At 36.5% G+C, this 13,914-nt stretch overlaps 1 protein-coding gene and 1 long non-coding RNA gene across 2 annotated transcripts in view; one reads left to right on the forward strand and one right to left on the reverse strand.

Moving 5' to 3' along the window:
* Nucleotides 1–13,914, forward strand: part of CPQ (carboxypeptidase Q) — a 547,340-nt gene that overhangs the window by 333,993 nt on the left and 199,433 nt on the right. Inside the window, exon 5 of the mRNA XM_033203590.1 lies at nucleotides 7,219–7,330. Coding sequence (XP_033059481.1) covers nucleotides 7,219–7,330 — 112 coding nt within the window. The remainder of the gene's footprint in view (nucleotides 1–7,218; nucleotides 7,331–13,914) is intronic.
* LOC117079569 overlaps nucleotides 1–13,914 on the reverse strand; it is a 526,295-nt gene that overhangs the window by 4,829 nt on the left and 507,552 nt on the right. The window lies entirely within an intron of this gene.

A 13,914-nucleotide genomic window follows, 5' to 3' on the forward strand; every position in this document is an offset into this window, starting at 1 on the left:
TTCCTGTCCTCTCAAATGAGACAACTTATACTGTGGTTGCTGAGGCTAAATAGAGGAGGAATTCAAATACATGATTCTTCAACTTAAGAGAAGATCATCTCCAGTTGCATCTAATCATGACTTCTGGATGAAACCCAGTTGCCTCCATTTCATGAGAATGATTTCCTTCCATAGACATTCTCTGCTGTTCTCCTACTGTCAAGTCAATGTTTAGTCAGTTCCAGCCATTTCCTGCAAATACACTGCAATCACATTTTATAAATCTACCAAGTGCTTGGTTTTCATGTGCCACAGATAAATTAGGTCTTTCTTATTTTATCCTGAGCTATCAGTCTAGTAACATGCTCACAGCATGCAACCAGGAATAGGCATGATTTCCTTTTTGTGAATCTAATCTGAGTGTCCTTTACAAGTAAGAGGGGATAGTCGGGGAGTGGAAACAGCTCTTTTCAGGACCAGCTGGGTGATCCATGAGCATTTGAACAGATGGCCCATTTTTGTGTGAAAGGATTCTGTATCCTACAAACTAACACCCAATAGCTTCACTGAAAAAAAAAAAAGCTTGAAGATAAGAAATCAATTCAAGAGGAACTCACGTGTTTGCTGTGTTGCCTCTGAACACACCCTGTATGTCAAGAGCTTAGCTTTATTCTGTAGACCACCTAGTCTGAATCATTGGGGAGGAAAATATTTGTTCAAACATAGTCCCTTTTGTCTGTGCTGGGCAATAGCACAATACATTCAGCAACTGCCCTCTGAAAGTCAAGTCTTTGTCTCCAGTGGGGATTATGAAAACATGGATTTCTTGAGAAGTGCCTGCCCACCTGTGTTTAGATTTTAAATTGTGGGAAGATGCTTGACAGCCAGAAAAGAGATGCTCAGGGAAAAGTCTGTTGAGGTTATAGAGACTTTTTAAAAGACCATTTCCTCCTTCAAAATTATTAGAATAGAAGAGGAATTCTTGAAAACTGTCATGGAATATTGTATTGGATGGAACCTTGAAAGGTTTTATTTATCTCCTCTCTTTTAGCTTTCTGTCTAAGGCCTCAGAATATAGTCTATTTTAGAAACTCTCCAAGGAAGGAAATTTTTCGTAACCTTTCCCCTGTTAGTCATGTTTTTTAACTTCAACAAAAGTCTGCATCAGAAGATTCTTGCTTGCTTATATGACCCTAACGCTCACTGCTGCAGTCCAAGCCTGGCTTCTTTTGCGCTTTCTTCTGCTGTTCATATTCTTCACAGTGAGACCTGTCTTAGCTGAAGCCCATTATTGGGTCACTCCTTGGCCTCTTCTCTAAGGCTAAATAATGAGTTATTTTTTTTTCTCCTTTTTTAGTACGTCATATTTTTTCAACCACTTAATCATTTTTGTTGTTGAAAATTTGGGGACTTCCTGTGTCTGGAAATGCATTAAGCCTCAAACTTTGTAGCCCTACGACTTTTCCTGCTACCTTTTAAAATACACCAAATAAAATTAAAACTAGGAGAAGAAAGCCGCTGCAATGTTTTTTAAAAAATCACAGAAGCCCAAAAAACAAAAAAACCCCACCGAGTAGCTGTCTTTCTGGTTTTTGATTGAGAAGACATCTGTAAAATGAAACATACGTTATTGTCAGATGGGCCTGTTGTCTACTGACAATTGATCAGCATGAATGTGGTCAGGTTTAGATGAATATCTGTACAACTCACGTAATTTTTAATGAAGAAAGTTAAAAGCTAAGCATGCCAAGAAAATAAGTATGACTCAAAAGTGGCCCTTTCTTAGTATATTAGAAGTATTATAGCTTCTAGTTACCCACGGCCATTGAAGATGACTGGGCCATTATTGCAATACTTTTTAATATGCTTCTGGATTCAATTATTGCAGATTTTTACAATTATATTTGATCTCTATTTAGTTTATAAGGGGGACACTGTCTTTGTCAGGTTTTAATATCAAGATTGTGATAGCTTAGTAAGTAAGTATAGACATTTTCTATACTTTCTGTTTGCTTTAGAACGGTTGAAATAGAACAAGATCAATCTGATATCTAATGTGTGGTTGAACTCACTTCTAAAACTGTCTGAGCCCCTTGACTTTCAAAGGTAGGTCTTTGATAATTCTTGCTATAGTTTAACATATCACACATATGGAAGACTTTATTTATCTATGTTCAATCTAGAGACTAGTAATGGAAGGATTACACATGTTCTCACCATTGAGTTGCAGAAACAGAACACTATCAGTGTCTTTGAAGGTCACTGTGTTCCCGTACCTGATCACCTCTTCCTGTCTGCCCTAACCCCCATTTGACATAAACACAATCCTAACTTTGGTATACTATTACTTTGCTTTTTTTCATAGTTATACTATCTTTATCTTTGTATATATTACTGAAGATTATATTATTTAGTTTAGTTGAAATTTATATTATAGAATCATACTCTTCTATTTCTTTTGTCTATTTTTTGTTTTTTTGCCTATTTTTGTTTTGAGATTCATTTATATTTAATAATGCATCACTAGGTCATTTTCCGTTCACTTTACTGAACGGAAAATAGTCCATTGTATGACTATTCCACAATTTATTTATCTATTCTACTGATGATGGACATTTGTGTTTTTTTCAGTTTGAGAACTTTTGAATGTGTCTATATGACCATTTTGGTCCATGTCTTCTGGTATGAGAAGTCCTCTAATGTTTACACCACAAGTGGAATTGTTGGATTGTGGAATGTCCATGTGTTCAACTTTATAAGGATATGTCCAATTGTTTTCCCTTAATGATTTTAACAATTTCCTGCTCCTACCAGGAGTGGATAAGAATTCCTATTGCTCAGCCTCCTTGCCAAGATCTCATTTGTGTGATTTTAAATTTTTTGCCAGATAGTTGCAAAGTGGTATCTTATTAAGAATTTAATTAACATTTACATTTCCCTGATCGGTCATGGAATTGGTCATCTTTTCAAATGTTTGCTGTCCATTCATAATTTCTTTCTGTGAAATACCTCTTTATGTGTTTTGCTTATTTGCTTTTTGGGTCGCTTGTCTTTTTCTTGTTGATTTGTAAGAATTCTTTATCCATTTTGAATATAAATCATTTTGAGTTATATATATTGTAAATGTCTTCTAATTTCTAGCAGCTCCTCTCATTCTGTGATTTCTCTTGATGAACATAAAGGCTTCATTTTATGATAGTTACATTTATACATCTACTATTCATGCTTTGAATTTTTATTCTGTTTTAAAAATCTACTCCACACTGAAGATATAAAGATATTTTTCTCTATTGCACTTAAAACCATCATTATATTGTGTTTATTTATTTTCCATCTTCCCATCAGAATCTAAATTCAATTAAGGCAGAATATTTGCTTGTTTTATTCATTTCGGTATCTCTAGCACATAGTGGGAACTCAATAAAAATTGTTGAAGGAAACCATGACTGAATGCAGAGAGCGTGAAATGTTCTTCAGTATCTTGTATTAGCTCATTTTCATAAGAATGCAAGTCCTCTAAGGCTGTTTCCTCTCCCTAGTACTGCCATATTTTTCATATGTCTCATTTTCATCTCATAATCAGGTGGATCCATTTGGACTCGGTGTCTTCATATGCACCAGTAACAGAGGGGCTTGTCCTCAGGCTGCTCTCTGCACATCTTTGATTTTGTCCTTCTCCACTCTCAGACCTACAGCTGGCCTGCGGGTGGATGTATGCCGTTGCCATTCCAGTTCCTTCTCCTAGCAGGCTTTCATCTAGTGCATTTCTGTTCGACTGTGGTGTATTCTTCCCCTATTCCCAAGGCCCTCTTCCCAAGGTAGTCAGGGCTAATGTCTACCTCACAAATAACAAACCCTACCTTTCAAAGAACTAGAGTTCCCATTCTGCCTTTCTAGTTGTTTTGTTTACGGCTGCTATTGCTGTTGTTTTCAGAGTAGTTTTTTACTCTATACTGCATTTGGAAGAGATGGTGGTGAAAAGGAAGTTGTGGGAAAGGAATTGGTCAGTACCTTGAGTGCCTCAGGACTCACAACACAAGGGGCAGATTGGCAGGTGCCCACTTCTCTGTTGATTCTAGGCCATGTTTTTGCTCAAAGGAGTCCGGATCTGGCAACAGAGGCAGTGAAGGGACTGTGCATTTTCCTAACGTTTATCAGGTGATATTTTTCATGCAACTGCAGTTTATAGCATTTCTAGGTAGTCTGGTTTGGTTTTGTTTGTCTAAATCAGATCCAAGTTTATTATAACGAATGTTCTTTTATGCCTGACCCTGACATAAGGGAGATTTTCAGTAGCCTTGCGCGTTGGTATATTTTTCTGGGTTATCTTTTGTGAGGCAACATTAAGGAATGCTAGCCACATTCCATTTTGAGTGAAACCTCCTGCACTGCTATTTTCTAAGTGTATGCAGAAGCTCTTATAGTTGGAAAACTCAAGTTCATTCACATTGCTACTGAATTAGAAGTACCTTTTTATTATTACCTAGTTTTAAATCAATAGATATTAAAATTACTACTACTATTTCATTGTTGCCCCAGTTTTTTTTTCTGATTAAAAAATATATACTGAAATAAGCTCTGATAATCCAAAGAATATGTAATCATTCTTCTATAGCACTATACCAAAGACCTTATCCTATGGAATATTGTTTAGTTTCCTATCATTCAAAAACCATCTTTCCAATTTTTTAACTGCTAGTTTAAGTAACATTAAGTAGATTACAGAATGGAGAAAACATAAAGAAGTATGATCGTAAACAATCTCAGTTATTCTGAAAGAAACCTGAAGGATAAAATAATAGCTTCCTTGACTTAGTTGCTCCTATGTATTATCTGAGGAAAAGTTTATTGAAGCACATTTTGACACTTTTAATCCACTGGAACGTCATTGGGAAAATGTTCTGAGAGTCATGAGAATGTTGACTAATTGGGCTGTTTGTCCCACATGGGATTACACCACTTCTTTCTGAATCAGAAGTTCCTGCTATTGCAACATGAATTTTTCTTTATTCTTTATTTTTTCCCCCTTAGAAACAATCCATTTGGGTTCATTACATAGCCATTTGTTAGTTTGGGGGATTGTGCTTGTTTGTAACTACAGTGAAGTCATACTAAACTGGGTCTGTATGTAAGTCAATGGGAGATCCCGCAGCTGCTCAGTGAATCATTCAGTGCAAAGGGTCACCCTAATATTTTAACCCCAAAGTCCTGCTTTCCCAAAGTAATGGGCAATTTTTATTTTAATCATCAAGAAGATTGGTTCAACTTTGGTTTACTTAGTACATGTTGTGCATACACATCAATCTGTAAAACTTTTAAAAAATTCTTTTGAAGTATAATATTCTCAGAGAAAGTGCATGAATCCTAAGTGTATATGGTGAACTTTCACAAACTGAGTACACCTGTGTAACTGCTACCCAGATCAGAAAACACAACATGACCAGCACCCCAAAAGGTTTCCCATACCTCAGTTTTGTCACTAACCCTCCTCACCAAAGGTAATCACTCTCCTGTTTTGTGTGTTTTTATACTTTATATAAATGGAATTATACATCATATGTTACTTTGTATCTGGCTTCTTTCATTCTTCATTATGTTTATGAGACTCATAAATTTATCATGAGTTGTGTTTGTTCATCTTCCATTTCTACCTTATTGCTGTGGAGTGTCCCGTTGATAAATACAATACAATGTATTCATTCTATTGTCAGCAGACATTTGATGAGTTTTCTTTTTCTTTTTTTTTTAGGAGGGTTAGGCCTATTATGAATACTCTGTTATGAACATTCCAGTACATCTTTTTTGATTAAAGTATACACACACACACACACACACACACACACACGTCCTGTTGAATATATAATGAGTAGAATTGCTGCGTCACAGTTTTGTGTACGTTCAGATTTAATAGATAAGCCAGTTTTGCCAGGGTGGTTGAATATACTTACACTAGCAATGTACAAGAATTCCAGTTGCTTTACCTCCTCACAAATATTTGGCATATTTTGTCTTTTTCATTTTAGCCATTCTGGTCAATATGTATTGAATGTGGTTTAATTGATATTTCCCTGATGATAATGAAGCTGAGTATCTTTTTATATAATTATTAGTAATTTGCATATCTTTCTGTGTGAACTGTCTGTTCATATGTATATATATGCTGAATATTTTCTGTTTTTCTGTGGGTTACCTTTTCACTCTCTTAATGGGGTCTTTTGATGACTAGAGATTCCTAATTTTAAAAAAAACTCTCACATATTAAAGATCTTAGTAAATATTTAGAAAATTGTTAACAAAATGTGTGAGGATCTCAGTAGTGACATGTTTAATGCAAAATATAATTTATTATTTTTTCTTTTATGGTTTATACTTTTTGTGTCCAGCTTAAGATATCTTTGCCTACTCCAAATTGACAAAGTTATTCTATGCCTTCCTCTAAAATCTCTTTAGATATGTAATTCATCTGACTCCATATTTGTATGTTTTATAATGATCAAGATATGTTGTTTTTCAAACCAATATTCTATATACACCGGCATCACTCTACTTGGTTTTTAACTTGTTTGAAATGTGTCCACAAAATTTAGTTTCAGTGAATTTTTTTATATTTTCTTAGAATTACTAATACTTCCTGACAAAAATTTCAAACCTGTGATGATTTAAAATGTGTAATATAATTTCTAGATTTATTTAATACTAATGTCAGTTGAAATTTTCTTTAAAAGTTCTCCTGTTCAATTGGATCTAATTTTGAAATCCAGCTATTTATTTATTCAACATCAATCTATAACACATAAAACAATTTTTAAAAAATATTGTTCTCATTTTCTCATTTAAATCAATTCAATACATGTTTATTATGTTTCTTCTAGAATTTGGGATAGTGAAGAATGTGGTTGAAGTTTCGAGCTTCATTTTTGTGTCATTTAGGTTTTAAGCCATATAATAAATTTATCAAATATCTGTCAGTAATAAGCCAATTTCTTTAGTAGTCAAAATTATATTAATAAATAAAGGTACAAAGTGAGGATTTTTATTACTATTAGGATAGCCTTAGACCCCTTATATAATTCCTTCTTACCAAGTTTTCCACTAATAATGACACATATCTTTAAAGACATAAAAATAGAAAAGAAAATATAAAAGTTTCATTTTTATATTTTGAATACCTATACATGTTTGCTCTTTGATGTCATTTTTGCTTAGTTTTATTTTTTGTCTTTTTATTATTTGTTCTAGGTTGTACTGGTCAGTGGACATCTGGACAGCTGGGATGTTGGGCAGGGTGCCATGGATGATGGCGGTGGAGCCTTTATATCATGGGAAGCACTCTCACTCATTAAAGATCTTGGTAAATATTTAGAAAATTGTTAACTAACATGTGAGGATCTCAGTAGTGACATATTTAACTCAAAACACAAAATACTTAACAGATTAGTTACTATGGTATGTTCAAAGATCCTCTTGAGGTCAGTTGATTCCCAGAAAAGAAACAACTTATCCTCTTAAAGAAATTTTTATTCATGCGTACTCCAGACATCTAAAGTGTCGAATGTTATTATCAGCCACTGGGGAAAATGAACAAGCAAATAAAACTGAAGCAAACATAACCACACCAGCTAAAAATATGCAAGGAAAATATGACGAAATGCAAAGAAAAATCAGCAGCACCTCCTACTTCCTTACCCTTATTCATCTTAACACATTATCGGACTATTAGGACAATGGATAAAGGCCAGGCATTTTTCCATCATAGAAATAAAAGAGTAACCTAGGATAGAAAGAATGATTTCCATTGCCACAATAAGGAATCCAGGCAGATAATTCTTTGCTGCAAGGTCTGTCCCATGCATGACAGGATGTTTTGCAGCATCCCTGACCTCTTCCCACTAGAAGCCAGTAGCACCCTCCCCTAACCTCAAGTTATGATAACCAAAAATGACTCCAGACATTGCCAGATGTCCCCTGGGGGGCCAGGGGAAGCAGTTGCTCCAGTTTGAGAACCACTAATATAAACTAATAAAATTATCTAGGTAACCTGAATACAGGGTCATTTTGTTAAAGAAAACAAACTAATTGGAAATCTTACACTGTATACACACTATGACAGAAAAGATTTTGATCACCTACTTTGTTTTTTATAAAGCACTTTGTAAAACCTGGGCATGTAGGTTTAAAGCATCTCCTCTGTTCTTAAGGCTCTTAGAACGGTGTGGGTAACCTTCACACATACATATACACACAGTTATCAATATAGACATAATTTCAATATCTAATTTTAGAACTGGGGAAGGATTGAGAGAGAAGTTATCCAGCAAATAAACCTGAAAATCACACATTCCTTCACAGAAGATCTGGGAGATTCTGTGTTAATTCTCTCCTCCTCTTCTCTTAAACATATTCCCTTGGCTATCTCTTCTTTCTGTTTCTCATATCAGTCCAGAATGAAGTGAGTTCTAGAGGAAAGCAGGAGAAAGTCAAACATTTTTCCTCTTCAAAAAGCACCGATAATGATTTTAGACATTAATTTTATTTCAGTATGTTCGACCAGCTTGATTGGAAGCACAGTGGTGGAGTAAAAAGAAAAACTTTCTTTAGACCCATTTGAATTGGACTTTAGGTCACTTTGTGCTACAAACTACATTTTGGGCCTTAAGCAAGTCATTTGAATGCTCTGGATTCATTTTCCTCATCTCTATTCAGCTGTAAGCTTCAGAGTATTTCATTTGCGCTAGACTGGAATAAAAATTGTATCTTCTTTAAGCTTTGAATCCTACTTCTTTGGTATTCAGCATGGACCCTAAATCACTGTTAATTGAATTGAATTCAATTGCATGGACAAGTGTCAAATACCATGTAAAAGTGATTTGAGCATCTTTTACCAGTTCTCAAAGTACATCGACTTCAGTAGCTTTTGATACCTAGTGACCAGTCTCTTTAATTCAGGACTTAAATCTCCAAAAGATTTCTGAAAGTCTATATAAAGATGTGAATAGACCTCTAAAATAAAGAGTAATATTTCTTTTGAGTAGGCGTTATGAGGCACCATAGTATATTGTTAAAAACACAGGATTCTGGAGCCAGACTGCCAGGGTTCAAATCTCAGCTCTACAATTTCTTAGGTGTGTGGCCTTAGGCAAGTTACTTTACCTCTTTGTGCCTCAATTTTCTCATCTGTGTAATGGGATAATACTAGTTCCTATCTCATACAGTTGCTTTGAAAATTAAATAAGCTGTTCACAGAATATACTTAGAACATGGGCTAGGCCAACCCAAGTTATCAATAAACTTTTATAACTTAATAAGCATGATTCTGACAGTACCATTTTTTTAATGTAAGAGAAGATGATAATTTAGTTTACCTCCATCCCCATTAGTGATTACTTTGCCTCCTAACTTTGTATATTTGCTATACTAATGTAACTTTAGGGCCAGTTCTTATGTATCCCTAAAATATCCTTTCCCTTTTCTGCTTAAGTCACCATCCCTTATACGATAGAAACCTAGTAACCCCTCCACTTTTTTAAATTTCATACTAAATTTTTAGAAGTCTTAAATTTCTCCTGGTCACTTCTGTATCCTGCTTATGTTTAATGCCCAGTATCTACTCTGCACCTCACTTTCTGTGATTGCACCCATTGAGTCTTACTCTTTAATTTTGAAATTGTGGATTTCTATTTGTAGATTGCCTACATATTTTAATATGAAGAGCTAGGTTCAGCATGTAATGTATGAATTCTGGATGAAAATTGCTGATATACTTGAACTAGAAATACAGCTTTGGGCTTGAGGCCAAGAAATAAGTTCATAATTGTATTACTTAATTACATGGAATCCAATCTGTTTAATTGGTAAAATGTGAAAGCTCTGTGGCAATCTCTTTTTCCAAGAAAAATGAGACTCCTTTTGGATGTTATTCCTTGGATGATGTGTCGTGCAGCATGTCAGAGCCCCTCAGTGGAGCTTGTTAATTTGAAGAGTTGGTCCAGTGGGGATCTCTGATATTTGGAAATGTTTTTCTAAGATTCATCCTTCTGGTATCTTCTTCTTTGTCTTCCCCTCTCATCACTCTTATAGATTCACTTTTTCATTCAAGCCTTCAGCATAAATTATATTCAATTAATCTAACAGAAGAGTTATTTGTGCTTTGTAAATATAATCAGTCATTCCCAAGTAACCGTCTACAGAAGGCTATTTGCTGTGAAGTGTTGTTGAGTACTTTTCTGTGTTTGTGGTTTACTGGACTTGAAACTGTTTATTTGAAATGTTATTTCCTGGAATGTTCTGGTGTCAGTGCCCAAAGCCTATGGCCAATGATGCTCCAAAATGCTCATTTGGCACTTAGAAAATAACCTACCATCCATCCCAAATTCTTCCAACTGTATCATTTTCTGTGAAGTTAGAATTTTGAGTTTTCAGGTCTAAAGAAATGAAAGATATGAGAATTAACAGTATTACCTGGTTGTTGGAATGTGGGACATATAAGAAACATTTTTCCAGAAAAAATGTAAATGTTGAGTCTCCTGACCATGATTACTATAGAGCTTGAAAGTCTATGTTTTAGAAAAATATTTTATTGGTATGTTTCTTCATTCATTCACTCAACAAATACTTGTGCATTGACTGCTGGTTCGTGTGTCAGATGCCTTGCACCAAAGAGGAAAGAGAAATGGCCCTTTAAGTCCTTGAAGCAGGAGAGACATTTAATTCAAAAATTGCAATGAAATTGTGGTAAGTTCTCTGAATGTAGGATGTACGAATTACTTTGGACACCTGGTAAAGAGACGGACCAACATGGCTTGACTGGGTCAGAGCAACTTCACTAAGATGTTATTTGAACTTTCTTTTATAAAGATAAATAGAAATTCCTGAGGCGAACGGTGCAGAATGAAGTATTCCCAGCAGAGTACAGAGCTTCTAGTTCTGCACGTCATTAAAAATGAGAAGAAAATTGTTGACAGTAGCAGTCTTGGGATTATGAGGGGAGGCAGGGGTTGTGGAATTACAGGAGAGATTCACTTTTTACCTTATATATAAATATATAATGTTAGATTTTTGTGTAATAAGTGTGGGTTACTTCAATAATCAAGCAAAAGCCATCAAATACTCCCCTACCCCCACTCCCAAAAAAGAAATGAAAAAGAAAAGAGTTTTGGTATTATCATTATCATAAACACCCTATTAACAGAAACAACAGGGCAGAGGTAAGGAGTTGGAAGAGTTGTCCAGGAGTCACCAAGCCTCCCTGGCCCAGAATACAACCACGAAGACAGCCAAAGGCATGGCAGGGCTTTGATTCAAGTTCCACTGTAGCTAGAGCTGTATGCAGCGATTTCCAATGCAGTGGGTTCTCTCTTAGAAGTGGAGACCCATCTGGGAAGAAGGTTTTCTTCCCTCAGGCTCTGGTCAAGTCTTTCTTGGAAAAGCGCCAGGAAATGCAATTCACGGTAACAGAGAAGAAAATGAACAGCCTCCAGTGAAATGGAAGCCTAAAGGGTAGAACTAGAGATAGCTGGAGTCCTGAAACGAATCTGGGACTAGCCCAGACTTACAAAAGATATCTCCTTTGGAAAGGACCTCCCCACTGGGTTTAGCCATACCGCTGGGTATAATAAAAGTGTTGAGATCTAGCATTGACTGAAGATTACTATTGTAAGCACTGTGCTAAGCACTCCACTAAATACATATTCTCCTTTATTCCTGAAAATAAACCCAAGCAGTAGGTAAATTGTGTTATATTCATTTTACAGAATAGGCAACCAAAGCAGAGAAAAGCTAAGTACCTTGCCCAAGGTCACCAGCTATTATGTGAAAAATTTAAATCTAGGCAGCCTGATGCCATGCCCAATACTCTTAAGTACTTTATGATATTGTTTTAATGGAACAACATTCCCAGTCTGTTTCTAGGAACACTCATCCTCAGGATAACAAGAAATATAAAGAAAGCGGGGAAAAGTGTCCTATGGTCAAATAAGTTTGGGAAATCCCTCTTGGTAATTTCTTTATTAATAAATAACCTTTGTTGGGAGAGTACTCCGTGGGTATAGTGTACTTTGGAACACAATGCCCTGCGGTATTTTTTGAGGTGGCAGAACTGAGTAAGAATACAAGAATCCTTACACGGATGTGCTTCTGGAAGTGAGTACAAATAGCCTTGGATTTGTTTTCATTCTAGATTTTCTAGGCTACATTTGGGAGCTTGAGATTTAGAACCATATGATGATTCCTTAATTGGCATGATAGAGCCTATTCTTGTGTCTTTCCCTGAAGAACACTTGTATCCACCCAAGTGCAAACTCTAGCTGACAACTAACTTTTTATCTGAGTCTATTTTATTCAAAATGAACGTAGTATTATTGGAAATATTTGAAATATGCTAAAGACTCTTTCTATCAGGTTTTTCTTTGGCCCCAGATGAACCTGAATTTGGTAAGATTTTTTTTATTTTCTAAAAGGAATTTTTATTTTAAAACATTCCATGAACTCTCCCTATTGCCATGTTGGATAGTCTTCCTGCACAATTATTTGGGAACAAAGGAAGGGAGACCAATGGCCCCTGGAAAGATATCCTGTTAAAATCACTGGTCCTCAATATGTTTGGCAAAAAATACATCTGCTTGTGAAACTGTCCAGGAAATTAACTTGTTCTAAATCTTAAATATTTTCCCCAACATTAAATTTTATTTGTATTAATTCAAATGTTAATGTGTAGATGCTGCTTGCTTCTTTGGTTCTGAATTTTGGTCTTGATGTTTTATAATTGTACTTATTGAGGAAAATACCTAAAACAGTAGAAGAATTAGAAACTTGAAGAAATTGTGAAGAAGGATTAAAATGGCAGATAGGAGGCAGGACTAGCTTGCAGCTCCCATTCTAACAGACAGAGCAGTGTGTGGAGACTCACATAGTGAACTTTTGCTCCAGGAACTACCTCAGGAACATACCAGGAAAGCCAGGAGAATCCTCACACCCTTTGAAGGAACTGGATCACTGCTGCAGGCTCCCTGAGATGCCAAAAAAACTGAATCTGTTTGCTTTCTCAAAGGAGAGGCTCATGGTCTGGGGCAAGCTCTCAGCTCTAGTCACCTGCTGCCTGGAAATAGATTTGGTGCTGTTATGGGGGCACTATGGGAGTGAGACCGGCCTTCAGGATTGCAGGCTGCATGGGAGCAGGGTAAGGCCTCTGACTGCCAGCTTTCCTCCACCTCCCTGGCAACTTGTATGACTCAGCAGAGATGGCCATAATCCCCCTGGGAATATAATTCCATTGGACTGGGATCCACACCCTCATAGCCCACAGCAGCTGCAGCAAACTTTGCCCAAGCAGAGGCTGAACTCAGACATGCCTACCTTTGCCCCCACCTGGTAGTCTTTCTCTACCTGCCCTGGTAGCCAAAGACAAAGGTCATAATCTTTGGGGAGCTCTATGGCCCTGCCCATCACCTGAGAAACCACTTAACCAAGTGTCCCTAGGGCAACTAGGAACATAACTGATGCGCTCTTGTCAGTGCTACCTCCTGGCTGGAGGCCAACCAACACTCTAAACAAAAACCCAACCAAGGATCCTCACAGAGACCACTTCACTCGCCTGATAATTCTATCAGAGCAGGTGCTTGGCATCTATGGCTGCAAGACCTGAAGACAGATCACATCACAGGACTCTGCAGACACTCCCCAGTATCAGTATGAAGCCCAGCAGCTCCTCTGGATGGCTAGACCCAGAAGAGCAAAAGCAATCACTACATCTCAGCTCTCAGGAAGCCCCATTCCTAGGGGAAGAGGGAGAACATCACATCAAGGGAGCACCCTGTGGGACAAAAGAATCTGATTAGCAGCCCTGAATCCCAGACCTTCCCTCTGACATAGTCTACCCAAATGAGAAGGAACCAGAAAAACATCTGGGTAATATGAGAAAACAAGATTCTTTTACACCCC

This window comes from Trachypithecus francoisi, unplaced genomic scaffold (genome assembly GCF_009764315.1).
Source record: "Trachypithecus francoisi isolate TF-2019V2 unplaced genomic scaffold, Tfra_2.0 Lachesis_group7, whole genome shotgun sequence".
In the NCBI taxonomy this organism is placed as follows: domain Eukaryota; kingdom Metazoa; phylum Chordata; class Mammalia; order Primates; family Cercopithecidae; genus Trachypithecus; species Trachypithecus francoisi.